Source organism: Artibeus jamaicensis, unplaced genomic scaffold (genome assembly GCF_021234435.1).
Source record: "Artibeus jamaicensis isolate MK-2021 breed Jamaican fruit bat unplaced genomic scaffold, CSHL_Jam_final contig_519, whole genome shotgun sequence".
Taxonomy (NCBI): Eukaryota; Metazoa; Chordata; class Mammalia; order Chiroptera; family Phyllostomidae; genus Artibeus; species Artibeus jamaicensis.
The window spans coordinates 11,889,466-11,906,324 of record NW_026521871.1 but is presented as its reverse complement, the minus strand read 5'-3'; the positions used below and the strand labels follow the sequence as shown (position 1 = coordinate 11,906,324).

The 16,859-nt window shown below is 42.2% G+C and overlaps 1 protein-coding gene across 2 annotated transcripts; it reads right to left on the bottom strand.

Annotated features, from left to right (window-relative positions):
- Positions 1–15: 15 nt before the first annotated feature.
- ACTR8 (actin related protein 8) lies at positions 16–16,572 on the bottom strand. 2 transcript variants are annotated; one of them, XM_037134641.2, is made up of 13 exons: positions 16,321–16,572; positions 13,651–13,821; positions 11,942–12,052; positions 11,215–11,319; positions 10,761–10,934; positions 10,120–10,213; positions 9,773–9,905; positions 6,528–6,681; positions 5,693–5,788; positions 5,079–5,219; positions 3,120–3,384; positions 2,270–2,433; positions 16–1,467 (listed from the first exon to the last, which is right to left on the bottom strand). In XM_037134641.2, the coding sequence occupies exons 1-13, from the start codon at positions 16,564–16,566 to the stop codon at positions 1,324–1,326; spliced, it is 1,998 nt and encodes a 665-aa protein (XP_036990536.2). In that variant the 5' UTR covers positions 16,567–16,572; the 3' UTR covers positions 16–1,323. The 2 variants fall into 2 exon arrangements, with proteins under 2 accessions (XP_036990536.2, XP_053525258.1); XM_053669283.1 differs by having other exon boundaries at positions 13,651–13,784; positions 16,321–16,571.
- Positions 16,573–16,859: the final 287 nt, after the last annotated feature.

Below are 16,859 nucleotides of genomic sequence, written 5' to 3'. Positions count from 1 at the left end.
AAAATTTCTTAAATCAAAGAACATACAATTTTCAAATTGAAGACATACATTCCGAACAGCAGCAGCAAGTGAAGTTTTGTTATATTGGTGGACTTTGCCTTGTTCCTAACCCACTGGGCGGACACACAGGATAATCTTAGTGCAAAGTGCTCCACTACCAGCATTGCTCCCTGTCCTAAGACTTCTTACCATTCTTGTTGTATAAGCCACTCTTATCCCCATCCCTTAACTGCTCCTATGTTTGTCTTCTCCCCAGTCCCACCTCCAGTTCCTGACAGAGATAAAAGGAAGCAAGCGCAAGAGCCTGACAGAAATCAGGTATTTCCCACCCCCCAATCCTCTCAGGCCTCTGAGCCCCCAGGCTGTGCTCCTGTCTCCAGACATGGCCCCTCTCTTCCTTTGGCCGGGGGCTCAGAAGGCTTCACTGAGGCACTAATAGCTGTCTGTGTTACTTACCGTTTGCTTGACTGCTCACAGATCAAGGTCAATTGATCATACTGAATACAAAGAACTCCAAATACCTTCACTGGGTTCTTCAGGTAAAGGAAAACTTTGGGGGGCGGGGCGTGGTGGTGGTTTGGCCGTTATGATTAAGTCAGTAGTCACTGCAACTATCGCCTTGCTTATCTGTACAATACATGCTAACAACTCTCAATTATTCCTAAATCATTTGTTTGGCTTTAGGAAGGAAACAAATGTTCCTTTTCTGCTTTGGTTGTTTTGGTCAAATAATGACTATTTTCTTTTCCCAAGGCTACCCTCAGGCATGTTGGGTAATGAAATCCAGCCCGCCCAGCCTTAAACCTCTGCCTTGGCAAGTCTAGACCTGAATGGGCCCCCATCGTTTTGTAATCCAATAGGAAATTTTAAAAAAACAAAAAAATCTTTTTCTTATTTGGAATTCCAAAAGCACATGGTCACGTCATACGTGCTTGCTATTGCAAACAGGGAAAATATCATGACCATACAGTGCTCACAATTCAGGTCCCAAGTCTCACCCCCGCGCCCCCCCTTATGGGCGCAGGAGACTGTCTCATGACAATCGGCAGTCAGCTTAAATGAAGAGCTGCACCACCTGACAACTGCTCAGCCATCCTCCATCACTGGGGGGTTCCGAGACCCTGAGAAGGGGCAGGGAAGCTTACCACATTTTTTCTCAAATGTCCTGATACAGAAGCAGCTTGTAATTTCACACCCATGTCAGGTCCTCAATATAAGATATAGAATTGTAGGTCAATAAATAAAAAACACATATTCTGTGAGAGTCTTTAGTATCAAGAGGCTTGTCTTGGGTCTCCTTCAAGAGTGACTTCCCTGCCCATCTCACCACACAAAGGCCGCTCGCTCCCGCAACATGCGGACACCGAAGCGCTGCCACTCTCGCTGATAGACCCACAGTTCCTGCGTCGTATCCAAACAGGCCAGCACGGCCCCCCCCTTCCACGCAATCAGCCGGGGGTCCATGTCCTACAGCAGCGACAAAGACAGGTCAGCACACGCAGACAAGACGTACACTTAATCATTTATTCGAATTGGGGGTGGAAAAGATCCTGCTGAGTCAAGAACGAATAAGCCAGATTTTCAACCTGTGCTAGACCCATGAACTTACATTACAGGTGTCTTTCTTTCAAATGACAAGAGAACTTTCCAGTTTTTATTACCAAAACTGCTACTACTCACTATTATACACAGTCATCCCTGAAGGCAGAACATATGTAAGGAAATAATTAATTTTTAAGTTTGAGTAGATAAATGTACCCCACAATCTCTCCCTCAGGATTAAAATTAAGAACATTTCCAGGAATTGTCCATGAGAGGTAATGCAATATATAGGCACAATCTGTTTCTAAATTCCTTGGCTTGTATTTCAAGATAGTTCAATCCTAAAAGATTCTTGAAGATCACCTGGTCCAGGGACCAGCGGCAGTTCCTTAATATGAGAGAGATCACGGCGCTGTTCTGGCTGACAGCGTGACACGGGTCAGTCTTCCCCCTGCTCCACGATCCTTCCAAAGGCAGAGTGAGCCCTGCTAGCTTTGGAGACCACAGCAGGGACTTAAACCCAGGAACCCAGTCCCCCTCATCCAAGCTCCTTCCCTGCACCTGTGACCTGCTGTAAGTAATAATTCCACTTGGCCCAAATCCTCAAGAACTCCCAGGCACAAGCTTATGACTTCCAGGATTTCATCTGCCCGCACATATCAGAGTCAGAAATAATCAATGCTCATTTAACCTGCATACAGTTCAACTTGCACCATTAGCAACATACCTTAGGCCTTGTGATCACTTCCACATTTTCAATAATTCGCCTGAATGAAGGTGGCATTTTGTTGAGAATTCTGTGCTGCAGAAACTCTTGTGCTTTGTGAAACATCAAACCGCCTCCCACCACCAGGATGGAGCTGTACATCTTCTTTTTGGTATCATCAGATGCTGCAAAGACAGTGAAAGCCCGTCCAAGCCTTTCCTCCGTATGTACCACCACCCTAGGCCACACCAACATCATCTCTTGTCTGGGTAACTGCAAGAGCCTTCTCAAAGCTCTAACCCCTCCTCAACAGTGCAGCCCGAGTGACCTCCCCAACACACGAGAGTGGGTTGCTGTCCCTACCCTGCACTTGTAGCATGAACAAAACCTCCAAGGGGGCCTAAAAAGTCCAGTGTGGTGTGTACTCGGTTTTCTGGCTTCATCCTCACACCCCGTGTCCTAGCCACTCCGGCCCTTGCAGCCTTCCTCCTCAGCCTGGAATGCCACCCATCTGCCTGCCTAACCGCCACTCACTGCCCAGACCCCTCTCAAGCGGCTCTTCCCCAAGGAATCTTCCCGATTTCCACCCTCCACAACTCCCCCTATGAAGTAAAAATTCCTTATTAAACCCCTCAATCAGCACCGTTTAGTTCAATTTTGTTGCACCTGCCAGTTATAATTTCACATTTGTGATAATTTCCTTATTCTGGACTCCTCCAACGAAGCCAGGAACCAGTGCCCAACACCCGGCAATGCAAGCACAAGGCAGGTGCTTGACTGTTTTTGAATGTTACGCAGCACTGTACAACCATACCCTAGGCTGAACCTATTCATTTAACTGCTGTCTCCCAGCTTGCCCCACCGTGCTTACAGCAGCAGTCTATGCTGTGAAGGATGGCTTTATCCAGGCCCAGAGCTTTCCCTTCAAACAGTGAGATGGCAGTCTTCCTTGACATCAGAGCGGTGAGGGCCTCCTCAGAGTCATTGCCAGCCATCAGACAGTCTCCCTGGGAGGGTCCCAAATCCACCTCCTGGGAATGGAGTCTTTCTGGAAGGTCAGAGGACTGCCCTCGAAGATCCCCTTCAAATCCAATGGGTTTGGATGCAGACTTTCGGTCGGCAGTAGCTTTTGCAGACTTTAAATCAATGAAAAGGACAATCAAGTAGATAGTATGATTATGACATTGCCGATGTTCTCCAGCTAGACCTCCCGCCACTAGATGAGGTGGACCCCTTATAGCACAGGTTTCCCCAGCTAGGTGAGTGTTCCGGGAACCCATCTGTAGCAGTGTGGTGTTATTGTAAGAGGCTGCATTTAGCTTCAGTGGATTTTTTGAAGACTCTTTCAACACACTTGCGCATTTCACAATGGGTGACTTACAAGTGCAACCAGCCCATATTGCATTGAGCGTTCAGCATTTTTTGACAAAAAAATGTCATGACCCTCGTGCCCCACCCTCCCTATTCACCTGATCTCGCCCCGAATGAATTTTGTTTGTTTCCCTGATGAAAAAAATCCTCAAAGTGAAATGTTTTGTTGATGTGGAAAAAGTGAAACAAAAAATGGCAGAAACACAAAAAGGAATCAAAATTGACAAATTCAGAAACTGTTTTGAGCAGCAGAAAAAAAAAGTCTTGATGGGTGTATTGCATCAAATGGAGAGTACTTTGAAGGTGACTGAAGTTTAAACACGTAAGAATAAATACACAATTTTTCTGTTTTTTGGAGGGCCCTCTCCTTGTACACTACTATACACTAAGGCCTGAGGGGTAACCTTCTCCTGCAAAAAAACAAAACAAAACAAAACAAAACAAAACAAAACAAAACAAAACAAAAAACCCCAAACAAAAACCCTGAGGTGTGGTGCAGAGAGGAAATAGACCACAGTATACAACCACCCACTTGGGAGTGAGGGGTGTGGACAGAAGAGGACGCACTGACAGTTCTAAAGGCGTCCCTGGCAGGCAGAGTGGGTCTCGGAACCTTACTATTATGGGTTGGAATTTAAAATTGAGATGTCAAGTGTAGACAAGCTTTTCTTCCCTTGAATTGAGTTTTTAAGTGGAACTCTTGAGCCAGTGACTGTTATGAAATTCTCATTTTCAGACCTTTTCTAATCACTTTGTGCCCTTCTCTGGGACAGGGGAGAGGACTAGAAAAGACTTACAGCCCTCTTCCCACCACCATGAGCTGCTGTGTTATTAGCAGATAACAGCTGGCCCCTGCATTAGACTTCCTGTTACTGGGGTCAGCACTGGACAAAGAAATTTGGCTTTCTGCCTATGCCACACACCTCTCATATATTATAATTAAATATAGGTGAAGTTTTACTACAAATATTTACTATAGGTGAAAACTCTAAAGTAATTCCATTAATTTAACCTTTCAATGTGTGAACTGGTATTCTAAGAATTAGATGAATGCTGAACAAAAAAATCTGTCATCCAGATTTCAAATTTAGACTCCATCTAAAGTTCTAAAAACAGTATCGGCCCTGGCTGGTGTAGCTCAGTGGACTGAGCATTGACCTGCAAACCAGAGGGTCGCTTGTTTGATTCCCAGTCAAGGCACATGCCTGGGTTGCAGGCCAGGTCTCTAGTGGGGGCGCATAAGAGGCAACCACACATGGATGTTTCTCTCTCTCTCTTTCTCCCTCCATTCCCCTCTCTAAAAATAAATAAATAACATCTTTAAAAAAATAAATAAAAATAAAAACAGTATCAGCTTTAGGATGCTGTCAGACGGCAGTGACTGCAGTGATCCGTTAGTTTTGGGCAAACTTCCCCTGGGGGGTAAAACTGTCTCCTCCACACCAGAATCCCCACAGACCTGTTCTTGCTTGCTCTGTGTTGCCAGCAGGTAATGTTCATCATGAGGATCCTCAGGATCACCCTGGGATCTGTGCTGCAGAGTTGTCATTTTTTGTCCAACGATTCCAAAGGTTGATGGATAAAATAAAGCCATTGGAGCCTGTGCATGGAAGAAAAAGCATGGTCAACCCAACATACTGCACCATGAAAAAACTGACCCATTAAATGTTGTTCTTCCAAAAAGCAAAACTGGCTGATTAGATCCTAAAAGTTAGACTGTATATTGTTCTTTTTTGGAGGAGTAGCATTATTTCTTTTGTGCAGATAAGCAAGAAAAGTCATTTATCATCTAACCGAAGTGTGATATGACACCAGAGACTCAAAGTAAATGCACGGTACATAGTAACCTACTTTATAATTAACTAATAAGAATGGAGCCTCTCTCTCTAAATGACTAATCACATAGTGACTAATTGCAGAGATGGTCCTCAGATCTGTTCTAATTTGGGTTAGTGAATAATCTACAACCAGTTCACATTCTGACCTCCTGAGGTTTCCAGCAAGTGAACAGTCTCTCAGTCTGAGCCTGGCTGGCTTTCTTTCTACCCATGAAAATATATACCCATATGTTACCTGGAGTTTTTCATCTCCTAATCGAAACTGGTAAAGCAGGGCAGGGGAATCTGGATGTCGAATCTGAAACTCATGGTCCTGAAGCCCAGAGATGTCCTGATTCCAGGAAAAGATGCTGTCAGTGAATCAGTAAAAATGCATGTAAACTCCTCGAATTACGATTAAGCCTCCCTACCACCTAAACCTCACCTATAAAAAGGCTGCCCTACGACCTGCTACCCCACCCACTAAAACTTAAATTAAGAGTTCAGTGTTAACTTGCTTTCTTTTTAATATTTGTGACATACCCACCACCTGTATTTCCTGTATTCATTATTGATAAATACCAATACAATGACCCAAATCAATAAGCAAATGCTCTCCAAACTGAGGAGTGTTACCTAGTCTTACATTTCTTAAGTTTTTAATTCAGAAATATACTACTTGAAAAAGTAAAAAAAGAGATCTAAAACAGAGTATAAAAAGGTAGCAATCCAGATACAGCAATGATTAAATGGTGACGGTTCATAATACTAAGAAAGTGCTTCAAATGATGCTATTTTATGACAGTCTGGGCACGTTTTACCTGCTACTGTTCATTACACCTAAAGGGTCATCTTCATCCTCTATCAGGATGATCAGAGCCTACACAGAGAGATATTGGATAAACTCTCTCTTTTAAAAAAAGCCTTTTTTCCAGAGCCAGAGACACATCTACACAGCTTTGACCTCACCTGAAAACTCACACTCCTCAAGGGCTCCAGCTTCAAGGCTTTATCAGCTTAGGTTGAAAGGGTATCATGGTACCGTTAGTTTTTCTGAAAACAAAAATAGTCAGTTTTGATTTTGCTCCCACCTGATCTAAATGACAGAAAGTTTCTTTCAGGTGCTGCAGAAGAAGGCAATCCATTTTGTTTGTTAACTGGCATTCTCTGTAAGGGAATCCCGCTCGCTGCATCAACCAGTAAAAACATCTTGATACATCAGATCCTCCGTATGCCAGACAGAGCCTATAGTTAAGAGAAAAAGCAGATGGGTAATGTCAGTTAAAAAGGTACAAAGAGTGATTCAAAAACTCAGTTAGGCACAGTGAAACAGCAAGATTCGAGAAATGTTTGTGATAGAAATACATTAAAGAAAGAACAGATGGATGGATGGGAGGCAGAAAGGGGACCCTAGAATAAACCAGTGGTAAGGCACCTAGAAGCAGTCATACTGTCTGCAAAAAATATCCAAGAAACAGAAAACACACTATTAAATCCAGCTCATTTCCAAGTCAGTATGTTTACCATTTGATAGCTGTTTGCCTCTGTACATTCTCTGGCATATAAGACAAACTTATGGGAGAAATCTGAGAGGATACTACCCACTACCTGAACATGTCTACAATTTAGAAAGACCACTGCTATATTATTGTAGTGGTTGGAGACCTAAATGCAGTGGGTAGGTCCCAATACCTTGGGAACCACTGGCATCAGACAATACAAACAATGGGTGAGCCAAAATAACTCATTCTGGGTTGCAGAATGCGATGTAACTTGGGATTAACCGTTCTCATGGACTTACTGAGACTTGGGACCTCTTTTATTTATTTATTTATTTATTTATTTAAATTTATTTAGTTATTTTTCAAGTACATTTTTTTTTTTTAATCTATTTCTCTCATCCCCCCCCCCCCCCCCGCCCGGTCTCCCCCCTCCCTCCCATTCCCCCCCCCCCAAGTCCTCATCTCTGTGTCTTTCATACTTGTTCCTCAAAATCCCTCCCCCTTTTTCCCCTTAAGTTCCCTTCCCTCTCCCCTCTGGTCGCTGCCCACTTGTTCTCTATTTCAGCGTCTTTGTTTTTATTCTATTTGCTTGTTTATTTTGTTATTTAGCTTCCTGTTAAAGGTGAGATCATATGGTATTTGTCCTTCAATGCCTGGCCTATTTCACTCAGCATAATGCTTTCCAGTTCCATCCATGTTGTTGCAAAGGGTAGTAGCTCCTTCTTTCTCTCTGCTGCATAGAATTCCATTGTGTATATGTACCACAATTTTTTGATCCATTCATTTACTGACAGGCACCTAGGTTGCTTCCAACTCTTGGCTATTGTAAATTGTGCTGCTATGAACATTGTGGTGCATAGGTTCTTTGAAATTGATGTTTTAGGATTCTTGGGATATAATCCTAGCAGTGGAATTGCTGGGTCAAAAGGCAGGTCGATTTTTATTTTTCTGAGAAAATTCCATACTGTTTTCCATAATGGTTGTACCAGTCTGCAATCCCACCAACAGTGAACTAAAGACCCCTTTTCCCCACAACCTCTCCAACATTTGTTGTTTGTTGCTTTGTTTATGATAGCCATCCTGACTGGTGTAAAGTGGTATCTCATTGTGGTTTTAATTTGCATCTCTCTGATAGCTAACGATATTGAGCACCTCTTCATGTGTCTCTGGATATTCTGTATGTCCTCTTTGGAGAAGTGTCTATTCAAATCCTTTTCCCATTTTTTAATTGGGTTCGATGTCTTCCTAGAGTGGAGTCTTGTAAGTTCTTTGTATATTTTGGAGATTAAACCTTTGTCTGAGGTATCATTGGCAAATATGTTTTCCCATACAGTTGGTTGTCTTTTTAATTTAATACTGTTTTCTTTGGCCATGCAGAAGCTTTTTATTTTTATGAGATCCCATTTGTTTATTCTTTCCTGTATATCCCTTGCTCTAGGGAACATATCGGTAAAAATGTTGCTGCGTGGAATATGAGATTTTCTTGCCGATGTTCTCCTCTAGGACTTTAATGGTGTCACGGCTTATATTTAAGTCTTTTATCCACCTTGAATTTATTTTGGTGTATGGTGTAAGTCTGTGCTCAAGTTTCATTTTTTTGCACGTAGCTGTCCAGTTCTCCCAACACCATTTGTTGAAGAGGCTATCTTTACTCCATTTGATGTTACTGCCCCCTTTGTCAAATATTAATTGACTGTAGAGAGTTGGGTTGATTTCTGGGCTCTCTGTTCTGTTCCATTGGTCTATATGCCTGTTTTTATGCTAGTACCAGGCTGTTTTGATTACAGTGGCCTTGTAATACAGTTTGGTATCAGGTATTGTGATCCCTCCTACTTTGTTCTTCTTTCTCAAAAGAGCAGTTGCTATTCGGGCTCGTTTATGGCTCCATATAAATTTTTGAAGTGTTTGTTCTATGTCTGTGAAATATGCCATTGGTACTTTAATAGGTATTGCATTGAATCTGTATATTGCTTTGGGTAGTATGGACATTTTGATGATGTTAATTCTTCCAATCCATGAACAAGGTATATGTTTCCATTTGTTTGTGTCTTCCTTGATTTCTTTCTTCAGTGCTGTGTAGTTTTCTGCATACAGGTCTTTTATCTCCTTGGTTAGGTTTATGACTTGGGACCTCTTTTAAATTTGTTTCTATACCTTAAGATTCAAACTACCTAATATAAGGGACATGGAAAATGACAGCATCCCGGGAGCACAAAATGCTGCACAAAGGCCCCGTGTGCATGGCCTGAGTGTGCTTACCTGTGTCAGGCTTGTCTCAGGAGGGACAGGCAGCAAACCTACTCCTGACAGTTATTTTATAACTCTTCTGTCAGTGGTGACAGACACTTGATCACCAAAAAGTTACTCACTGAACACCATGAGTAACTTTACGGTGTTCAATGACTTTTTTTTCCTGTCTTATGACAAGAAAAGCAAATACTTGAAATGCTAGCTAGCTAGAGAACTCAAACCTGAAAACCACTTTCTCCTATGGGACTTGCCAAAATCAAGCTTTGTTGTGCGTGATCAGTATCTCCAGGCCAGCCCACAGCAAAGGACACAGAGCTAACCTCTGCGCTTCCTCTGTGGGACAGCACAGCACACTCTAGGACTTTCAGGAGCTGCTGATGGGAACTTGTATTAGAGTTCCAAAGGAAAGGATAAAATCAGTTGTGTATAGCCTTGCCAGAATTTGCACTTCCACAATCTTGCTGGTGTCTTATGCAAAACTGGAAAATATAATTCCTTATAAGTAATTTATTTCTAATTTGTGATGCTTTATAGTTGAACAGACCGTGAGAGGAGAGGGATGGGGAATGACCCGGGTCCCTTACCGAGTATTCCGATGGGAGACCCCATCCTCCACACAGCACACACTTGTCTTCTGATCCCCAACATCTACAATACATGTGCTGCTTAAACCACTTCCGAAAGTGGCACACACAGACTCCTGATGGACCACAATTCCTAAAAAACAAAAGGCAGAGAAGCAATCAGCTGCAGAGCAATAACTCTCCAAAGACGAATAATCAACTGAAGTCTGGGAACCTCTGGGCAGATATCCATGCACTGCTGAGCCTCTCAAATAAGCATTCCAATAAACCAGTGAATTGGATTAACTCTGTCAGTAAAAAAGAAAGAATCCCACTTCAGACAGGTTTCACTGGAATATCAGACATACCTGAAAAACCCATCTTCATTAGGATCATATTCACTAATTCTTTCACATGCTGTTTATTATAGATATCAGGAATCAACAAGATGCATCTGTAATACTAAGGAGAAGAACAAATGAAAGTGATTAAATGGTTAGCACTGAAGTCAAATCAAAATAAATTTCAAACCTGTCTTCAGAGATACAGCTATAATAATAAAAGAAGAACAAAGAAAAAAAAGAAATGACTAACACTAAAGTCAGGTCAAAGTAAATTTCACACTTTAAAGCAGTAGAAGCAATGGTCAGAGGCCCAGAATAAAAGCTTAAAAGTCTCTGCTGTATTTTGGGTTTTATGAGGAAATAGAGAATTTTGACATTTTTTCTTTCTCTTTCAATTAATTTAACACTTGTGAAATAAAAATAAAACTGATGCGTCTGAAAAGGTCCAGAGAGAAGGAATAAACATGAACACTTGCTGCAGAGCAGGACACACCAAAGAAACAAACAGAACAAGAGAAAGAGAAAGAGGAGAACTCAGTGAAGACCCTCAACACCTAAGGCCGAGAACGCTTCCAAGACCCTGTATTATACACGGCTCAGTGATGTGTGCTTTTACTGACCAAGATTCTTAAAGATTATCCAAGTAACTGGGAATGTGAGCTTACCTTTAAATCTTTCAATGGAATTTCCAAGTATTTCTGTATTGCATGAGACCATATTACTTCAATATCTGCCAGAACAGCTGTGAGGGAGCCCCCGGGTCCTGGGTGAATATTTAACTGACCTCTTCTAATGGGCCAGTGAATATTGTAACAGTCCAATGGATTAACATACAAGGCCTAGAAAAAACGGGGGGATGAGCATGTTGTTAAAACTCTTCTCTCAGGGTTTTCTGGATTCAAGTTTAAAATTCTAAGGCTAGAAATTATCAGTAACACTTGCTGAACATTCTACATGTTGAGGGTGGAGTATCTAATACTTCAGGAGCCAGTCTGACTCTCTGGTCCTCAAAGCAGGATTATAGAATGCTTGGACACTATAACTGGATGGCGAAGGAAATGAATTGTAGAATTAGGATCTGGTTTTCTTCTTCCATTTCATTATAAAGAAGTTTCTTACCTCTTCTCCTACCAAAAACTCAGGGTGATGAGATGTGTTTGTCCATTTATTTCCAGAACAATGATCTAAAATTGCAGGTCGTATCTGCTTGTTGTAGGAACGTGCCTGAAACAAAAGCGTATCACATATTCTCTGAACTTATAGGTAAGGAAAAAAAGGGGTCAGTGTAGTGTACATTGTCTTCTCTCCTTTCCCTCAGAACCAGATACAGTGGCAAATTTTAATCACAAAGCCAAGATATTTGGGGAAATACTGACTGGTAACAAAAGGATTCTCTTGCCCTTTTCCAGTCTTGATTTTTCCTGTGATTTTTAACACGTGGGGCTGTGCTTCATAGCCAGTCCAAAATTAATACCGCACTCTACCTAACGCTGAATATAAAATTTACATCAACTCACAGGTATCCCTAATTGTTATTGCCTTAGCACACTAAAAAACAAATGTGGTAAGAATATCGCTTCCCACTGAGGTCCTAGAGTTATACACTGAAGACTCTCAAGTAAACTGTAAATTTTATCAACTTGTGGTAAGAAACACCACGTTATAAATTATTTGGCTCGCCTAGGCATTTGTGACACTAATTCAGGTGCACAATAGGTAGTTATGAATTGTCTGTTTTCCTTTTTAAAGAAAACCCCTTCTTGTGTTTGCGAATTAGATAGGTAGAATACATGAATTATGGTGTAATAGCCGTGCTGAGAGATGAAATCTGGAGTCAAGGTCGAACCTGTTCAGGGGACACAGGAATCCGTCTTGTGCCATTTGACATCTTTTTAGACCATATCGCCTGATCCACCATTTTAAGACCATTTTGTCTTTGTTCATTACTTTCAGGTTTCTAGGAAAACAGAATTAAAGATGAGCGGTGCAGAGAACTCAGTGAGAAGGGTAGGCAGCCTGGCAAACGACTAATGCAGCGGTGGGAAAAGCTCCCTTGCCAACAGGTCGGGTTTCCTTAATCTCCAACATATGTATCACTCTTCAACATTCAAAGTAATCTTTTTATTATTTATAAATTTGAGAAGTCATACAAGAGCCCTCGCTAAAAACCAAGTATTTGAAAAATCTATTAACTTTGAGTGACTTTGGGTTCACAAAAAATTTTCACAGCACTAATCAGAACATAGCTACTTTTACATTTACAAAGTATTTCAGAGATGCTCTCATAGATTTACATCATTTCATGTTTACGATTTCATAACAACACTAAGAGTCCTTCGTGTGTTACTTTGCTGAATCAACAAGTGTTCAGGTAATTTTGATACTGCAAAAAATATATCCATAAATTTTTATGTGAAATGTTATCTTACTTTCTTTCAATTTTTATTCTCTACAGAATTGTAAGAATTAAAAAATGGAACCCTAAAGCTTACTATCAGAATTACAGAGCATGTAAGTTCCTAAAAATATCCTTGATTTAAAACTTAGAAGTGGATTACAATGTAATATACATATTAGCACCTATCATAAATTTCCTGGTAATTACCATTTACAAAATAGGATAAAGTAAATGTTTACTGAAATAAATACCTTTTTTTTTTTTTTTCCCCTGGCTGGTGTGGCTCAGTGGTGAGCCCTCGCCTGAAAAACAAAGGGTTGCTGGTTTGATTCCCAGTCAGGGCACATGCCTGGGTTGTGGGCCAGGTCCCCAGTAGGGAGAGCATGAGAGGCAACCACACACTGATGTTTCTCTCCCTCTCTATCTCCCTCACTTTCCCTCTCTAAAAATAAATAAATCAAATCTTTTTAAAAATACGTTTTTTGGCTTTTACATTATGATTTAAGATTGCAATAAGTACTTAGTGCAGCAATTCGATTTGCTTCTGAAGTAAAAATATGGCTTTATTTTAAACTCTAAGTATCTAGAAGGGAAAAAAACGAAGTCAGTTAATAGAGACCAAAATGTATCATTTTAAGTGAATGATAATTCTGTACCTTCCATTAAAAAATCACATTTAACAATACCCAGTTCACCCTGAAGGGTTAAAAAATTTAAATGTACTTTTATTACAATTATTTACCTACAATATAAAATTGCTAGTTCTGATGAAAAGTGATTATTTGTAACCCTGAATGATGCTATTATTCTATTATTTTTTAAATAATTTATTTTTATTTATTTACTTTCAGAGAGAGAGAGAAGGGAGGGAGAAAGAGAGAAAGAGAAACATGTGCCTGAGAGAAACATCAATCAGTTGCCTCTTGCATGCCCCCAACCTGGCATGCAACCCAGGCATATAACCTAACCGAGAATCAAATTGGTGGCCTTCTGGTTCACAGGAATCCATTGAGCCAGACCAGCCAGGGCTGGTGCTATTACTTGATAACACAGGCTATGCAGATGTTTATTCAAGAGGATTGCATATACTTGCATATCTAAGCCTTCCCAAGGAAACAATCTTGGGATTTCTCTCAGGTCCTCCATTTCCCACTTACATTTAGTCCCTCCCTTAGGAGCCAGTTGTCCTTGTACAGGGGCTGCCCTTGTTGTTTGTGTCTTCGTGCAATGACATGAGGAATGCTGGCAGGAAGTGTGTCTGTGGCTCGACCAATCCTTAAAGTTGTTGAACCTGGATGTATGACAACAATGAAGTTGCTCTGGATTTGCTGCAAATATAAAGCAGGTATGTGACCTTAGTAAATAATATGCAGGCAACAAGTTAAATAACATATAGGTAACAGGACAGACTAAGAAGTTAGTTTCCTGTAATGGTCATAAGACCCAAAGGTTTCAAAATAATTCAGTAAAGGGAGTTCTTTGAGAAGCATCGAATTACTGCTCTCTATCTGAATACAAACTCATTTTATAGTTCTGTGTCCCCAGGATCTAGCTCATAGTACGTAGTCCAACAAATGTTTGTTTAAATGAAAAGAACCATAGTTATTCAACGCAAATTAACCTACTGGGCATTTCTGTGCCAGGCACTGTGAGTACAATGGTAACCAAGACAAAGTCCCCCAAATCAGGGAACTTTTCCTTTACTAGGGAAGACAGTTAAACAAGGAATGAGAGTGTGGGGAATACCATGACTAGTGGAGTGCTGGATTAGGGTTAGTCTGGGTTAATCTGGCAAGAGACTGGGGATGAAAAACCAGAGTTCATAATTCTATCCTCCTAAGTCAGAAAACTTTGCTGCTATTCACAATTCATTCTAGGGAGATGATGAACAAGGACTGACAAAGTAGTGCAAATTACGACAGTGGACGACTACAAACTTTACTTTGAGATGTTAATTGTTTTAGAACCGAAATTCTCAAGAGGGCAGAATATAATCTGAGTCACTTGGGGAACCTTTACCGTGTAAACTTGTTGAGGGGAGTAGGGGAAGAAAAAAGGGACTCACAGTCCCCTTTGACAACAGGATCTGTTTGTTAAGAACCACCATGCCAGCCTGACTCCTTAGCTAGCACCTATTCTGTACTGTGTGTGAAGCTACAGTTGGGTCTTATTGGCATGTTTCCATTAAAAATATTTCTGTACTTGGCCAACAGATAAAGTCTAGACCTTCAAGAGCAAGGCCCTGCCTACTTCTGTAGCCTTACTCTAGAACAACTTCTTTTTTGGTCAGTACATCCCACATGCCATTTCCTGGATATTAATTGTTTAAGATGAGATACAGTTAACAATACAGGTGCTGCAGAGGCCACAGAAAACCAAAGAGTGTTATACAATTGACTGAAGTTAAGGAAATGTTGCTATAGTGATTAAGGACCCAGGCTCTGGGTTCACACACCTGGCTTCAAATTCAGACTATGCCACTTCCTTGCTCTGGATGAAGTTCCTACCTCTTAGAATAACTGTTTAGATTAAACAAGTTAATAAGCAATCACAAGCTCAGAGTGTGGCTAGGTCTCCCAAAGTTCTCTACTGCCTTCAGAACTGGCCAGACTCTCTGACTTATATGACCTTCATGATATGGCCCCTGCTAAGATCTCCAGTCTTGTCTGTTGCTCCCTTACTCCCTCGATTCCATACATCCTGATCTCCAACACTTCATAGCCTCTTAGCCTGGTTCTCTTCCATGCTATGCTCTCCCTCCCTGAGATTTCCCTTCCCCCTACCTAACTTTTAATCCTCCTTCAGATCTTAGTCCAGATGTCCCCTCCTCCAAAAACATCATCCCAGACCACTGGGGCTGGAGGAGGTACCTGCTGTTGTGTGCCCAACACTTCCCTTTGGTCCTCTCCACTGTGGATCCCACACCCTGTTCTCCCCTCGCAGCACCAGCACTCCTCCCAGCCTCACCCTCTGGGTGGGAGAATCCTAGAAGGTGAGAACCAGTGAGCCCTCGCAGGCCAGTCAGTCTGCCCCCAACTAGTTAAGTGGAGAAATGGACTCCAGGGCAACACTGGTAACCACACGGAGGGCTTACCATGTGCCAGAAACTGTTACGTATTTTATAGCTGCCTGGCAAGTTGGGCATAGAGTTAACACATCTACCAGGACCCTACCTCGGAGATGTCCAAAAGAAATTCTGAGCATTTAAACAACGCCTGATTTCTGTAGTGAATTTTACATTGCCTCCGTCCATTTTCCTATGGGAATGCTAGTATTTTCTTCACTGAGTATTCATAATATTATATACAAAGGCCCTTCGTCCGCCATGTACGGCAAATAATTTTTCCGGTTAGACTTAATCCTTTTGTTTTCTGACACACACACACACACACACACACACACCCAATGTCTATTTAGACAAATGTCTACTTTTCATTTTACTACCTGAGAGTCCTTAACAAAGAAAAAGGCATGAACCTCTAACTATCCCTTACCAAATAACCGCAGATACTCCCAGTGAGCCAGGCCTGGTGCTAAACTCTACGTGCAACCACTAAAACCTCACACATTTGGGAGGTAGGTGACATCTCAGCCCTGTTTCAAAGCCAGGGAAGCAGGGGCTCCCACAGAGGCTGTTGGGGGGGGGGGGGACGGGGAGGACGCAGTCCTCACTCAGCTTGCAACAACACGGGAGGGAATGAGCAACTCCTACAACCATGACCACGGGGTCCGAAGCCTTCCATTGGCTTCGACTTCCTCAGACCAGAATGCGGAGGTCCGAGGCCAAGATGCAGGACCCTCGCCGAGCCCCACCCAAAGCACCTAACCTCCTGCAGGGACTCCGGCACCAGGGCAGGTACAATGGGCCGCTTCACCCCTCGCTGCTCCTTTTCTTTCTCCCCGCCCTTCTCCTTCCCGTTCTCCGCGTCTCCCTTCTCCGCCTGGGTCATCGTGGCCGCAGAACCCCAGAAACCTTTAGCCTCCACCGGCACCGCACAGAGCGAAACAGAAAGTCCACAGCGCAAGCGCTGTCTCCAGTGTGGCTGCCCACAACCAAGATGGCCGACAGTCATGCCAGAGAATCCCGGAAACAGAGGGGCGGAACCTCCCGCTTGGGGGTGGGGTCTCGGGGGAAGCAGGAGTGGGTGGATTAAGTAGGTCGTGCTGCGATTGGTCTTGGCCTTAGCATGCTAGGGATATCAGGTACTTCATTTTTCTTCTGAGCGCTTTGAGGGACCAGCCAATAACCAGCATCTCATTTCGTCCTCAACACCTGTCTTTCATGGGTTCCCAGACACCTTACATACATTAGTTCTCTTATTTCACTGGTCCTGCTCAGTCCAGCGCGATGTTAGGGTTCTCTGGT

Bases quoted from the DNA above. Each gene is read 5' to 3' on its own strand.
- ACTR8 (XM_037134641.2), bottom strand. From the start codon at position 16,566: ATGACTGTCGGCCATCTTGGTTGTGGGCAGCCACACTGGAGACAGCGC. The intron at 13,822-16,320 runs GTTAGGTGCTTT...TTATATTTGCAG, and splicing joins TGCCGGAGTCCCTGCAGGAG to CAAATCCAGAGCAACTTCAT. The intron at 9,906-10,119 runs GTATGTCTGATA...TTTGTTTTTTAG, and splicing joins AATGAAGATGGGTTTTTCAG to GAATTGTGGTCCATCAGGAG.